Source organism: Trachypithecus francoisi, unplaced genomic scaffold (genome assembly GCF_009764315.1).
Source record: "Trachypithecus francoisi isolate TF-2019V2 unplaced genomic scaffold, Tfra_2.0 Lachesis_group0, whole genome shotgun sequence".
NCBI classification, from domain to species: Eukaryota; Metazoa; Chordata; class Mammalia; order Primates; family Cercopithecidae; genus Trachypithecus; species Trachypithecus francoisi.
The window spans coordinates 163,259,122-163,272,993 of NW_022681453.1; the positions used below are offsets into that span (position 1 = coordinate 163,259,122).

General features: G+C 40.3%; 1 protein-coding gene across 4 annotated transcripts in view; it reads right to left on the bottom strand.

Annotated features, from left to right (window-relative positions):
* Positions 1-11,576, bottom strand: part of ATP2C1 (ATPase secretory pathway Ca2+ transporting 1) — a 156,657-nt gene extending 145,081 nt beyond the window's left edge. For 2 of the 4 annotated variants that reach the window (XM_033212685.1, XM_033212683.1), the window contains exon 1: positions 11,131-11,576. In XM_033212685.1, coding sequence (XP_033068576.1) covers positions 11,131-11,238 — 108 coding nt within the window. In that variant the 5' untranslated portion in view covers positions 11,239-11,576. The remainder of the gene's footprint in view (positions 1-11,130) is intronic. The other 2 variants (XM_033212675.1, XM_033212676.1) reach the window with 1 other exon arrangement.
* Between the last annotated feature and the right edge of the window lie 2,296 nt (positions 11,577-13,872).

Sequence of the window (13,872 nt, forward strand, 5' to 3'; positions counted from 1 at the left end):
CGAGTAGCTGGGACTACAGGCGCCCGCCACGTCGCCTGGCTAGTTTTTTGTATTTTTTAGGGGTTTCACCATGTTAGCCAGGATGGTCTCAATCTCCTGACCTCGTGATCCGCCCATCTCGGCCTCCCAATGTGATGTTAATATTATGTGTCAATTTTACTGGGCTAAGGGATGGTCAGATCGCTGGGGAAAAAACCATATTATTTCTGGGTGTGTCTGTGAGGTATTTGGGGAAGAGATTAGCATTTGCATCAGTGGACTGAATAGAGAAGATTCACCCTCATCAGTGTGAATGTTCCTCATCCAATGCATTGAGGATCCAAGTAGGACAAAAAGGCAGAGGAAGGGTGAATTTGCTTTCTCTGAACTGGAACATCAATCTTCTCCTGCCTTCAGATATTAGTGCTCCCAGTTCTTACGCCTTCTGACTCTGATCAAATTACATTGCTGGCTTTCCTGGTTCTCAAGCTTACAGACAGCAAATTATGAGATTTCTCTGCCTCCATAATTGCATGAGTCAATTCCCATAATAAATACCTCACCCCCTAGACAACCCTGATACAGACTTTTGAGACAAGGTCTCACTCTGTTACCCAGGCTGGAGTGCAGTGGCACGATCTCGGCTCACTGCAACCTCTGCCTCCTGGGTTCAAGTGATTCTCCTGCTTCAGCCTCCCAAGTAGCTGGGACTGCAGATGCGTGCCACCAAGCCTGGCTAATTTTTGTATTTTTAGTAGAGACAGGGTTTGACCACGTTGTCAGGCTGTTGTCAGGCTGGTTTTGAACTCCTGATCTCAAGTAATCCACCCACATCAGCCTCACAAAGTGTTGGGAATACAAGTGTGAGCCACCACACCATGCCGATAAACCTGATACAGATTTTATATTCTTTTTCTTAAACAAAGTCTCCCAAATGGAATAAACTTTAAACTTTGCAAAAATCTGTATTTCCACCTGTATTTCTCATTCTAAAAGAGATTTAAGGTATCTTCCCAACACAATAGTTGTGATGGCTTTATTTTCAACTCCTTTGTCCTCATTAATGAGAGAAAATCTGAGGTCAAGGAAAAAAGGAAGGAAAAAATAAAAAAGGAAGGAGTGAAGGGAGGAAGGAGAGAAAGGAATCCTATCTATGGAAGGTATCTGTGTATGAGGGAATGAATTGGGCTTTGGGGTCAGACAGACAAACCTGGAGCTAAAATCTCAAAGTCATCATTTATGAGCTATGTAGCAAGTTATTTTACCTCTTGAAACCTCAGTTCTCTCATCCATACAATGGGGATAATACCACTGACTTAGCAAGGTTATTATGAGAAATAAATTGCAACATATGTAAAGCACCTTGTCAAGTGCCTGACACATATAAGGCATTTAATACAAATTTAAAATGTTTTATTCTTGAATGCATAACCCAAGTTTTATCTCCTGAAATAGCCTTACTAATATGCCACCTTTAGGGTGAGTAGGAAAGAAATAATTCCAACATTTTTCTTGCTCTCTTCATAGCAAATCATGAACAGTATAACATATGTGGGTATTTCATTTCATTTTCTGTCAAGACATGAGACTGTCTGTACAAGGTGCAAAAATATGTCATCTTTCATTCTGAACAAAAGTTAACAAATAAACTGTTGTAGATGAACTGTCTAAAACATGGAATGGGATAGCAAATTTAGGAATCTTTATAAGAAGCTACACTGCCACTTACAGAAAAAGGTTTTGCACTTTATGTTTGCTTTAATGAAAAATAATCATAAATTAACTGTATTAGGGCAGCATCCAAATTATCTTTCTACTATCTCTTCACAGAATATTTAAAAACCATCATTGTATGAGGAGGTGATTAAAGACCCCGTGGCCCCCACAACGTAGGAACAAAATATTTTAGGATGCATCTGTTAACTTTTAATTGGTAAAAACACTTATTTCCTAGATTTTTTGATGCTTGTGATATTTGTCATTCGAATTTGTAATTTGTTGTGATTTCTAATTCAATTTCTTATTCTAATAATGTGCTTATTTCAAAGACAAAGCAACAGTTTTGATATTCATCCATTTACTGACTCCCATGTTTCACAGGCACCTAAGCACAGTAGATTATAAAAATTTTAAAGTAAATGAATGGATTAGAAATAGCTCAGGAGTCAACCCAGGGTCCAGGGGTCTCTTAGGCTTATCTGACACTTCACAGCTGTGATGCTGTGGACAAGAAGGATGGAACACCTTCAGAAGGGATTATAAGAAACAGCAAGTTGTCAGCAATGACCGCATTAAAGAAAATCTAAAGGTACAAGAGACTTGATTGAAGAAGAAGAAAAAACAACAGTGGTTAAAGTGCCACAAAATAACCTGAAATTTCTTGGTGCCCCCATTCATCAATGACTGCTATGTATACTTAGCTATTTATCGTTATACTGGAGGGGGTTAGATAACCTGTAAACTATGGATTAGAAGTAGTTAAGTGGTCGATTAGGCTTAGAAAAGCTAGTCACAGGTACATAGCTCTTCACTTGAGGTCTTTGCTAGATATAACTATATTTTTTTCCCTTGATGGAGAATTACATGCTACTGTAATCACCAAAGGCATTTGATTCTGTCTTCTTTGGTCTTAGACTCTAGAGCATCATGCTAAGACTATGGAATATTTACCACTAACCAAATAAAACAGGGGAATTCTAACTGATACATCTATACCCTCTGCCCTCTCCTTATTTCTAAAATATCTGAATTGTTCATCTCTCTATTGCCTATTATACTAGAATATCAGAGCTGCAGCCTAATAAGTCATTGAATCTTCTCTTTTATGATGCAGAAACCATTGCCACAACATCCCCTAAGAAGGGGCCACATACCCCTGCACTCTGCAGAAGATAGTTCATTCCTTTACCTTTCATTTTTAGAAAGTTCAACTTTATTAGTATATCATAACCCCTCCCTGCAATTCTACCCATTGGTCATGGTTATTTCCTCTGGAACCTCCCAAATGTATACCTATCTTTCTTCATGAATTAGCCCTATGATTCTTAAGTCCAATACCTTAATCACTCAGCCATTCTGGTACTATAGCCCTATGATTCTTACAAAACACATACACAAACACATATACAAAAGCAGTCATATATCTTCCTCATAAAGTCTTGAAATAATCCAGGATTATTTCAAGTATTTCAGTCTCAAGAGAGAATTCATTGCACTCCCCACATTCACTCATTCCACAAACCTGTATTCAGTGCCTTCCATCTGTCAGGCACTTTGCTAGTCACCTGGGATACATCGAGAATCAAATAGCCCCCACAGAAAGATGCGAAATTGCTACTAGGATAAATATAGCAAAGGAGAGTTACCAAGTGCCTTCAAAGGATGTAATGAAGCAAGGTGGAAAAGTCAGAAAAGGCTGCCCTAAAGGAGTTAATATTGAATTAAAATCTGAAGGAAGAGTAGATACTAACTGAGGGAGGATAGAAAGATGATTATTGGAACAAAGGCCCTAGCCAGGAAGTAGCAGGAAAACTTGCATACGTAGAAGAAGGGTGCTATAGCTAGGGTTCAGAGAACAGGGGGTGTGATTAATATTGAGTGTCAACTTGATTGGATTGAAGGATGCAAAGTATTGTTCCTGGATGTGCCTATGAGGGTGTTGCCAAAGGGTATTAACATTTGAGTCAGTGGACAGGGACAGGCAGACCCACCCTCAATCTGGGTGGGCGCCATCTGATTAGCTGCCAGCATAGCTAGAATAAAGCAGGCAGAAGAAAGTGGCATGAGGAAACTGGCTGAGTCTTCTGGCCTTCATCTTTCTCCCATGCTGGATGATTCCTGCCCTAGACCATCAGACTCCAAGTTCTTCAGGTTTTGGACTGTTGGACTTACACCAGTGATTTACCAGGGCCTCTCAGGCCTTTGGCTATAGACTGAAGGCTGCACAGTCAGCTTCCCTACTTTTGAGGTTTTGGGACTCAGACTGACTTCCTTGCTCCTCAGCTTGCAGACGGCCTATTGTGAGACTTCCCCTTGTGATCGTGTGACTCATGTGAGTCAGTTCTCCTAACAAACTCCCTGTTATATGTTCAAATATCCTCTAGTTCTGTCCCTTTAGAGAATGCTGACTAATACAGGGGGGCAAGGTCAACATGCAGCAGAGAGAGAATCAGAGCTGGACCACACAAACCCCTCCATGTTAGGGAGCTTTGTCTGTATCCAAAAAGCAAATGGAAGCCAGTGAAAGATCATAAGCATGGGGCCAGGGGTAGTGTTCAGAAGACCTCTCTGACTGTAGTGTGGATTCCTGGGAGACCAATGAGGAAGGTATTACAGTATTTCGGGTAAGAAGTAATGATGGTCTTTGGGCTAGGGTACTAGCTAGGGTACTACTTCCCAAGAGGGAAGTAGACCAACTGGTTTGGGAGTTATTTAGGGGTAGAATTGAAGGGAGTTAGTGATAGATTAAGTATTGACTAAGGGAGCAGAAATCACCAAAGATGAACCTAGGCCTCTGCCTCAATATCAGGATGGTGATATCTTCTTAGATAGTGAAGACAGGTTTGGGAGAGAGAAAGACCATGAGGGTGGTTGCTGGCAGCTAGAAAGCCATTTATCTTTTTTTTTTTTTTTTTGAGATGGAGTCTCGCTCTGTCGCCCAGGCTGGAGTGCAGTGGCCGGATCTCAGCTCACTGCAAGCTCCGCCTCCCGGGTTTATGCCATTCTCCTGCCTCAGCCTCCCAAGTAGCTGGGACTGCAGGCGCCCGCCACCTTGCCCGGCTAATTTTTTTTTTTTTTTTTTTGTATTTTTAGTGGAGACGGGGTTTCATCGTGTTAGCCAGGATGGTCTCGATCTCTTGACCTTGTGATCCGCCCGTCTCGGCCTCCCAAAGTGCTGGGATTACAGGCTTGAGCCACCGCGCCCAGCCAAAGCCATTTATCTTTATGCAAGCTATCGATGATAACTCTCAGGCGTCTTGCAGATAATGTGAAAAACCATTGGTAGCTTTTTATTTTTTGGTAAATACATAGCTCTTTTAAAAAATTTCTCCCTTCAGATAGAGGAAAAGTTTGTCATTACCATAATAAAATAGTTCCACTTTTAATGTCACATTTAGTAATCAGAAATATTAAAGTTGAACTTCATGTTGTCACAATTTAACTGTCAATGTTACCTGTATATAATTGTACAAATTCCTCCACAGGAGTGCCATAGACTCTCTGTCCTCTGTCTTAACCCATTTATGCCCAAGGTTGCAATTTTCTGAATTTTTACAATCAGACCTTGGTGATGGCCTTGAGCAGTAGGATGTAAATAACTCCCACATGCTTAGCGTTCCAATAATGGAACACTAGGCATAAATGAGATAACATTTATTAAGTTCTACAAGGAAAATCTTTTCCTCCTGTTTGTGAAGGACTGAAACTTTTTTCAACTCAAGCACAAGGACATGGGCTAAGCACTTTCAGTTTCCCCTCATATATCATTTGAACTGACAACGGATAGCATTTCATGACTTTTTAAAAAGACTTTTTACAATGAATAGCTTTGGTATACACTCAAGATATAACCAACTTACTGACTTTATGGAGCTAAAAACATTTCTTAAATCAAGTTGTAGTGAAATGTGTATCATTTTACCTAAAGAATCAGAGCCTACATTAGCAACCTCAAATTCTTATTTATCCTTGGAAATCTCAATATAGTTTTCTTTGGAGTGGGGAGTTCTTAATTTTTAAAGTATAATTCAGAGCAAGTATGAGAGCCAAAATGCAGAAACAAGTTTCTAAAATTCAAATTAAATTCAAATATTTATTTAACAATGCAACTTTGAGGTTAGCATTCATTAAGAAACAAAGCAGCAAAGGAAAAAAAAAAATCCAGTGATCCTGTTCCAACTAGAAACATTTTTTTAAACCATTGAAAGGAAACTTTAGAACAGCCTCCAAAACAAAATTTGATTCTACTCTGTAATTAAAACGTAGCTATAGTACATGCCCCCTGGGCCCAAAGACCACTCTCCTCATTTTAAGCAGATTCACTATTAAACAGGCAAGACTTGTCAGGTCAGCCCTTAAATAGTATTTCTCAATCCGAAAAAAAAAAAGTCTCTGTTCGAGAGAGCGAGGCATTGGTACAGGTCATCCCAAATTCTTGTAGATTAAATTAGCTGGCCTGTGTTTTCTGACTCCTAGTCTGCTTTCCTCCTGCAGGGACACATAGAAGGGGGGATTCAGACTGGCAAGGCTGTTGAAGGGCAGTGTAAGTTGAGGGACAAGGCACAAAAGAGCAGGCTCCGCTCTGCCTCAGTCTCTCATCAAAAGGTCTTATTTGTTATTGATAAGTTGACGCACAGGCATCACCTATTCTCTGGACCCAGCCTGTAGAGTTTTTTTTCCTCATATGGTCTTTTTCTACATCTCTGCTTAGGGGCTCACTATACATAACAGAAAGGTCACCGAAACGAGAGTCAAGCGAACCAAATTCTAATCCCAGCAGTGACACAGATGAGCCATGTGAGCTTGGGCAAATCTCTTAGTTTGTGACACTAGTTTCATGTCTGTAAAATAAATTCCTCTATGTGATTTCCCCTAGATCTCAACAGCCTCTGCTTACTAAGGGTAATAACCCTATTTTCACCATCTCTTACCCTCACCTGCATAACAACATCTCAGCCCCATGAACCCTCCAGCCCCATGGCTTCTCTAATACTTACAAAGTCCCCTTCTTCCATTCAATTACATTAATTTATCATCTATATGCCAGATTTATGCTTAGCACTGGGACTAAACTAGCAAACAAAATAATATCATATTCCCAGCATTGAGCTAAAATAAGATTTTCATTCAAAGCAGAACATTCAGACTGCTACAGGGAACACAGATTGTAGGATAACCAGAGTGAACATGGAGACACGAATTGGAAAACTATTGCAATAGTTCAAGTAAGAGAGGATGGTTGGCAGGATTGGAAGGGTGAAGATGGAGAATTCAGTAACTATTTTAGAAGTCTTACTGAAGGATTAGGAAGGGGACGTAAGGGGGAGAAAGGGAAAAAGAGAGGTGCCAAGGTGACTCCCAGGTTTCTGGTTTGAGCTTTTGTGCTGATCAATGGAAAAACCTGGGGAGGAGCATGTTTGGAGCTTGTGGAGTTCTCCTTGGACACATTCAGTCTGCAACATTCACAAGACATTCAGATGGAGATATCAAATAATGATTGGATGCATGGCTGAAGTGCTCTGGATATAAACATTTGGGAGTTTTCAGCAAATAAGTGTTTCAAACCATGGGAATAGAGAAACTCACCCAGGGAGAGAGAACAGGCTGTCCCACATGAGCTCACAAACTGTCTTCTCTCATTGTTTGGTGCTAGCAGTCATATGTAGACCAATGGTGCTGGCCCCTAAGAGCAGTACTCCCCAGGGGTTCATGGCGTACTTGGTTCTTGGCAGGCATCCCTGGGCTAAAGCTAGACTACAGTCAGCCCAGAAGTGAAGCAATTCTCCCTTCCACACTCAGTGTCCCGCTTGGTCACCTGAGTCACAGATCAGGCTGCTGAGTCTCTAGTACTTAGGAGAACATTGCCTGCAAGTCTCGCTCATTCCTTATAAACTAGACACCAATATCTGAGCCAGGCACTGGATGTTGCCCTCAGACCAAAATCACATAACTGAAACCAAACACCCTTATGCATGCGTTCAGCACACCTACTCAAACTCTTCTGAGACTCCATTTAGGCTCAGGCTGCCCACCATGTTCACCACTACCACCGTTACTACCACACCATTTGAATAATTTTGAGAGAAAGGTTAACAAATTTTCCCAACCTTCAGCATCTTCATTAATGCTCTTAATCTTCTACCTATGTGGGGATTTGGCTTTGTGAAACACTTGCTACCAGAGAATCTAGGGAAGCAAAGGATGAAATATTTGTTCTCAATTTGATAAGTAACCTACCAACCTATTGATTGCTGTATCACAGGAATAACACTACCACCATCAGAAAAGGCTGCCGAACAAATCAACCCTTGTGTCAAATCTTGTCTGTATGACACCAAGTGCAAGGAGAAGAGCACTAGGAGAAGCTTTAAACAAGAAAGCATACATGAACAAGGTGAATATAACAATGATCATAATTTGGACCACAGAAAAGGGGTATGGGGACCTTCTAGGTCTAGTAAAGCCACCTGTGTCACAGGCAATCCAGTGTGTACCCTCTGCCTGTTGTGTGGGTCACCTTTACACCAGTATCTGCCAGGCTCCAATGTGCCTGAGGGAACAAAAAACAAGATAATATCCTGTGTCATGTGTGCATGGTGCACACATTTTGATATGAAATCACATTATTTACTACATAGGATGTAGTAAGGGCCTTATCTGAAGCAAACAAAGTATCTTGGAAAAGGAAGACTTCACTCTTCCCAGCAGCACTGGAGAAAGCTTTTCACTCAGCCCATTTAATCTGAGGCTTGAAGGATGTACAGGAGACCTCCAGGTGGGCAAGTTGTAAGTAAAGGAGAGAATTCTAGACTAGAGGGGAAGTTCATTTAAATGTGCAAAAGTAAAGAAGCAGATGGTGTTCTGGGATAATATTCCCCAAGTATGTGGACCTCAACATGGTTGGTACCTAGCAGTGCCAAGTGAGGTGGGAGAAGATTTTAAGTGGCATGCAGACACTACATTCAATAACACTGAATCATTTGGGTTTGAAAAAATTGTCTACCTTTTAATTCCTTTCCTTCCTCACCCAGGAAACTTTCTCAGTTGGCTCCTAGGATGCTGTAACTTTTCTCTTAAAAGCTAATCTTCCTTATTAACAAATGAGCAGGTTTCAGGTTTGGAGGTTTTACAGGCAATAGTATCTACCTAGAATTTAATATTATTTTTCTTTTATTAATTATTTTTACTTATGGCTAATTACAATGGTTTTCCATTTACAGTTATGATATGAAAATCTTTTTCTAAATAAACTCAAATAATGTGATTTAAGTACAGAAAAATATGGAGGAGTTAATCATACAGACGTGGTAAACAGTAAAAATTATGACCATGGTATGTGAATATAGGAAATTTTAGAAATACTCTCAAGGAGAAAAGTTAGCAGGGTGATATTTTGGTATTACTATATTGTTCAGGGATCAAGCATGGTAAAATGGATAAAATTTAAAACCATGAGATAGAAATTCACATCTTCCTTTGCTACTTTCTAGCTGCATGGACAAGGGCTCTTAAGGGCTCTACGTCTCAATCCCTTCACCTTTATATCAAGGATTAGTTATACAAGAATGTAAGGATTAGAGGCAACAAATATGCAGGTCATAAGATTGTAGACATTATTAATCTCCTTTATAATTTCCCAACAAGCTTTCAAGTTTAGTTATGATGGACTCTGACCTAATTTCTCTAATTATGTGAGACATTAGGTCTGCAGAGCTGTATTTGGCTTTAAAAAGAAATCAAATATATTATTTCTCTTAAGTATTCAATTAACTTACATAAGAATTTAAGAACTCAGCATAATGCTCACTCCCAGCTGTTCCTAGATTGTCCAACCAAATGGTTGTAAACTGGGGAGGGGACTGCCCACCCTGTCCAAGTCAGAAGTTTTAGGTTAAATTCTAATGGTCTTCTGAATGCATTTTGTAATACTTCTTCAATAAACTAAAAACAACAAACCGTAGAACTATACAAACAATGTAGCCTCATCTCTGAAAATTTACAATACTGAAAAAAAGAAAAAAAAATCACTCAATTCATATTCCACAGTTTCGATCTCATCCTTTCAGCCACCTCTCTTCCTCCCATAATGAATGAGGCCTGAAGAAGCCTGTGAGCATTAAAAGATTGGCAAACAAAAACTTAGTGCCCTACCACTTGGTTCTCTAGTTTTCTACTTCAAACACAAGTGCAGGCTGAAACCTGGCAACCAAGAGGTTTGTCTTTTCATGGTGACACCTTGCCTAAGTAAGAGATAAACTGGACCAGCCTACCTCCCTTAGTGAACAGAGTCTGTTTGAATTTCTGGCCCATGTAAAATTATTAAAGCAGGGCACACAAGCAGTTTCCTCTCAAACAGTAGCAATGATTTTTATTTTCCAAATTATGCACTGCCTTTTTGGGAAACCTGTCATGAGAGGATTTTCTGCCTGCTAAACCTATCTTGCATTTCCTGGAAGTGTTTTACTAAGTGGGTCATCTCATGTCACAAAGGAGAAAAAATCCAGGACACTGGTGATATCTCCTGCACAGTTTTGCAGTTCTCATTACAAGCACAATGCACAAGCAATTTATGACTGCTGGATCTTTGGTATGGCTATACATTTGTCCTTCACATTTGTATACCACCATCACACTTCTTCCTAAATGAATCACTAGATTTAAATGGATCAGATATTGCTATTTCTTCTAACAATTTGGTAAAATTCATAAAAATCATTTTTAGAAATGTCTTTTTTGGAGACCAAAGGAATGGAATGATATAAATCTCACGCCATAAAAATGAGTGCATTATTTTAAATGAGACATGATCAGACATTTTAACAGTTTTTAAAATGCTTATGTTCCCAAGGGATAATATCTCCTACGAGAAATCATAGCTTTTGATTGGCTAAAAAGACTGAAAACGGCAGTGCTCTACCTCCTACCTTTTACACACACAAAAATGACCAACTGCTTCTGAATGATCTTTACATCTTGTTAATGATCTGTTTAAGGTTATTATAGTTTATAAAATGTTTTTTGTTTTGCAAATTCTGGCTATATAAACATAGCCATAAATACAAGAAGACAAGTGTACCTAGAGTCTGATACTTTCTTTGTTGAGATATTAATAGTGTCAAATTTTGTATCTGAGGCATTGGAAAATGATCAAAGAATTCAAAATTTAACTTCGATAGAGTAGCTCTTTAGAAGAAAGCAAGCATGTGGCTTCATTACAGAACTCCGCTTAATCTCAGGATCTAAATGTTCCAAGTTTAAATAAATTCTCACAAGCCTGCTTGCTTTCTGATTGCCAAGTCTGAACAGCCACAAGCAGGATCTGACCTGTACCTATAAACACGTAAACCAGCACAAATGAAATCACTAAGCGACGTAAAAGCAACAAGGAACAAGCACCCATTAATTTTAAAGCTAATATAAACAAAATGATACCTGTTCTTCGGCTCTTTGGTTTCTCAGCGTCGATAAATATCTCCTAATTGCATGGAGAGGATATTTTTTGAAATAAGAGAATCTAGATGGAGGCAACAGACTATCCATGGTGAGGAAAGCAAGAGGGTCTTTGTCTGCACCTCCTTGTCAGCAACCATACAAAATTTAAAACTTAGCAATTCCTCAGATGCCTAAAGATTTGTTTGTAGCTCGACCACTTCCCTCCTACAAACAAAGCAAATGTTCTCCTTGCTGTTTCCTCTTTTGGGTAGAGTTCCTGGTGAAACCAGACAGCCAAGTATGAACACTGTCTAGAAGCGTCCAGAAATGCAATGCCCAAAGGGCAATAGGAATTCAGGGGCTGGTCCACAGAATGCAAATTACTTAGTGGTAGTGATGCGACTGTCCTATTTCTAGCAACAGTGTTCTGTTGCAAGCTGTGTTAATATTAGCTAGCTGGTGACTTTCCATACCCACAGACTCTCGTGAGGCTTAATTTTAATTCTTCTGACACTTTTTCTACTTCTTAAACAGGGCATGAGATGTGGTTTTCCCAGTTTCCTTCTAGATTTCTTATCATCATGCGCACACACAGACACATAGCTCAGTTGCGGTCTGAGCTCGAAAGTGTTGATTCATTCAGTCTTGAAAAGACTGTTTTAGGGGACTTCTAAAAAAAATTAGCAAATTACCTCACTCTTCATTGTTATCAAGGAGCTCATTGTCAGCACTGAAAACGTTTGACTTGCACTGTGATACATTATGCAACATGCCCAGTAACCAGATACTTTACATTAATTGAACAATAGCTGCAAACAGATTCTGTTCTGAGTTAAAAGCCTTCTCTCCCTGAATCCTTATCTCAAATCCACAGGCTGAATTCAGAAACATTAACTTTCCCTAGGCTTTTAAAAATTATGATTGTAAGTGAGAGAAAATGTTATATGTTTACTTTCTAACTCTTATAAAAAAAATTCATGCCTAAAAAAAAAAGAAAAAGAAAAAGAATGCCAAGAGGTCTGTGGTCTTAGAGGACATGAAATCATAAAATTTTAAAGTTCAATATTTTCTTAATACTTTATAGAGATCACAGGGTTTTTCTAAACTAGGGCCCCAAATAGACTTTACTATTTTACTATCCTTTTAAACTTTGCAGTAGCTGGTTCCTTTGATGGAAATATTTGGTCACTTCTGTGAGGGGCTGTCATGTAGAGAATAGACTGGACATCAACACAAATTATGTGACCCAGAGTTTTCTTTAAGGGTGAAAGAAAGACCTGGTTTTTCCCTCTTCACAGAGAGCACTGCAAGTTAGAGGGGAAGAGGAGGTAGGCAGCGCTAGGGAAATTACGTTGCAGCCTGAGTTGTCCCCCTGGACAGCCTCCCTGACACTCCTGGATGGGTCACCTGCCTTCAGGGAACACACTTGATGGCCTAAAGCTGGTTGCACTGCAAGCAGCCCAGGCCATCTGTCAGGCTGGCATTGGGCCCATTGGCAAGGTGATCTTCCAGACTCACCAGGGCCAGTCTGGCAATTCCAAGAAGTCATTTACATATTGCTGCTGGAGCTGGCTCCTAGGAGGAGGCCCTGCCCTTCTGTCACCCCTCCAGGTGCACCATGCTACATGCATACAGAGGCTCTGCACGTCCTTCTCTGTATGCTGGAGACAGCTGACTCTAATGAGGGCAAGAGCGAAGCAGTGTGCTTGTGAAACACCTGAATGCTAACGGCACAGTGTTGCATGCTCCCTGCCAGTTCATGACCCAGAAAAACAAGTGTAGAAGGCCAGATACCCTGGGCCAACTTGAGGCCCTGGAAGGAGAGGCAGCCCTAGGGATTGTGGGGGCAGGGAAATGTGCCATTCAAATATACCTCTGAGATCCACTAACCGCCCTTTTGCTTCTCTTTTTAAAAATAAACGTTCGGAGATGCCTCTTTATTGTGGGCAGAAGCCAGCAGCCTGCTAAACACCCACAACATGACTGATGATCCAATCTTTTCCCAACAGACGAACACAAAGCAGACTTCGTTTCCACGGTTGTTTCAGGATCAGTTTTTCTTGGGCTGAGGCAAGTGATGAAAAGAAATGGGGAGGAGGGAGAAATGCAGCAACCCCAAACAAAAGTTGTTCTATTAGATTAAGCACAAAAAAGAAAAATGGGTGAAACAAATGCAACTAAAATTCCTTTAGGAATTTAATTGATAACAAATATAAATCATATCTAATACTAATTGGGCCTTTGGCCAGGTGATATGCTAACGTCTTTACATGTATCCTACATGTAATGACATGTAATCCTACAGTAACATATGAGGAAACTAAAGCTCAGAGAAGGTAACAATTTGCTGAGGTCCCATAGCTACAAAAACAGAGGCGAAGGGGATTGTAACCAGATAAACCTGACTCCAGTATACTGCAGAACCACTTAACCCCCTCCCAGAAATGAATGATCAGGGACCTATTAACTTGAAGAAGGAAAGACATGGAGTTACCTTGTTAAAGAGACATACAGGTCAGGCATGGTGGCTCACACTGGTAATCCCAGCATTTTGGGAGGCCAAGGCAGGCGGATCACTTGAGGTCAGGAGTTTGAGACCAGCCTGTCCAACATGATGAAAACTCGTCTCTACTAAAAATACAAAAACTTAGCTGAGTGTGGTGGTGCGCGCCTGTAATGCCAACTACTTGGGAGACTGAGGCAAGAGAATCACTTGAACCTGGGAGGCGGAGGTTGCAGTGA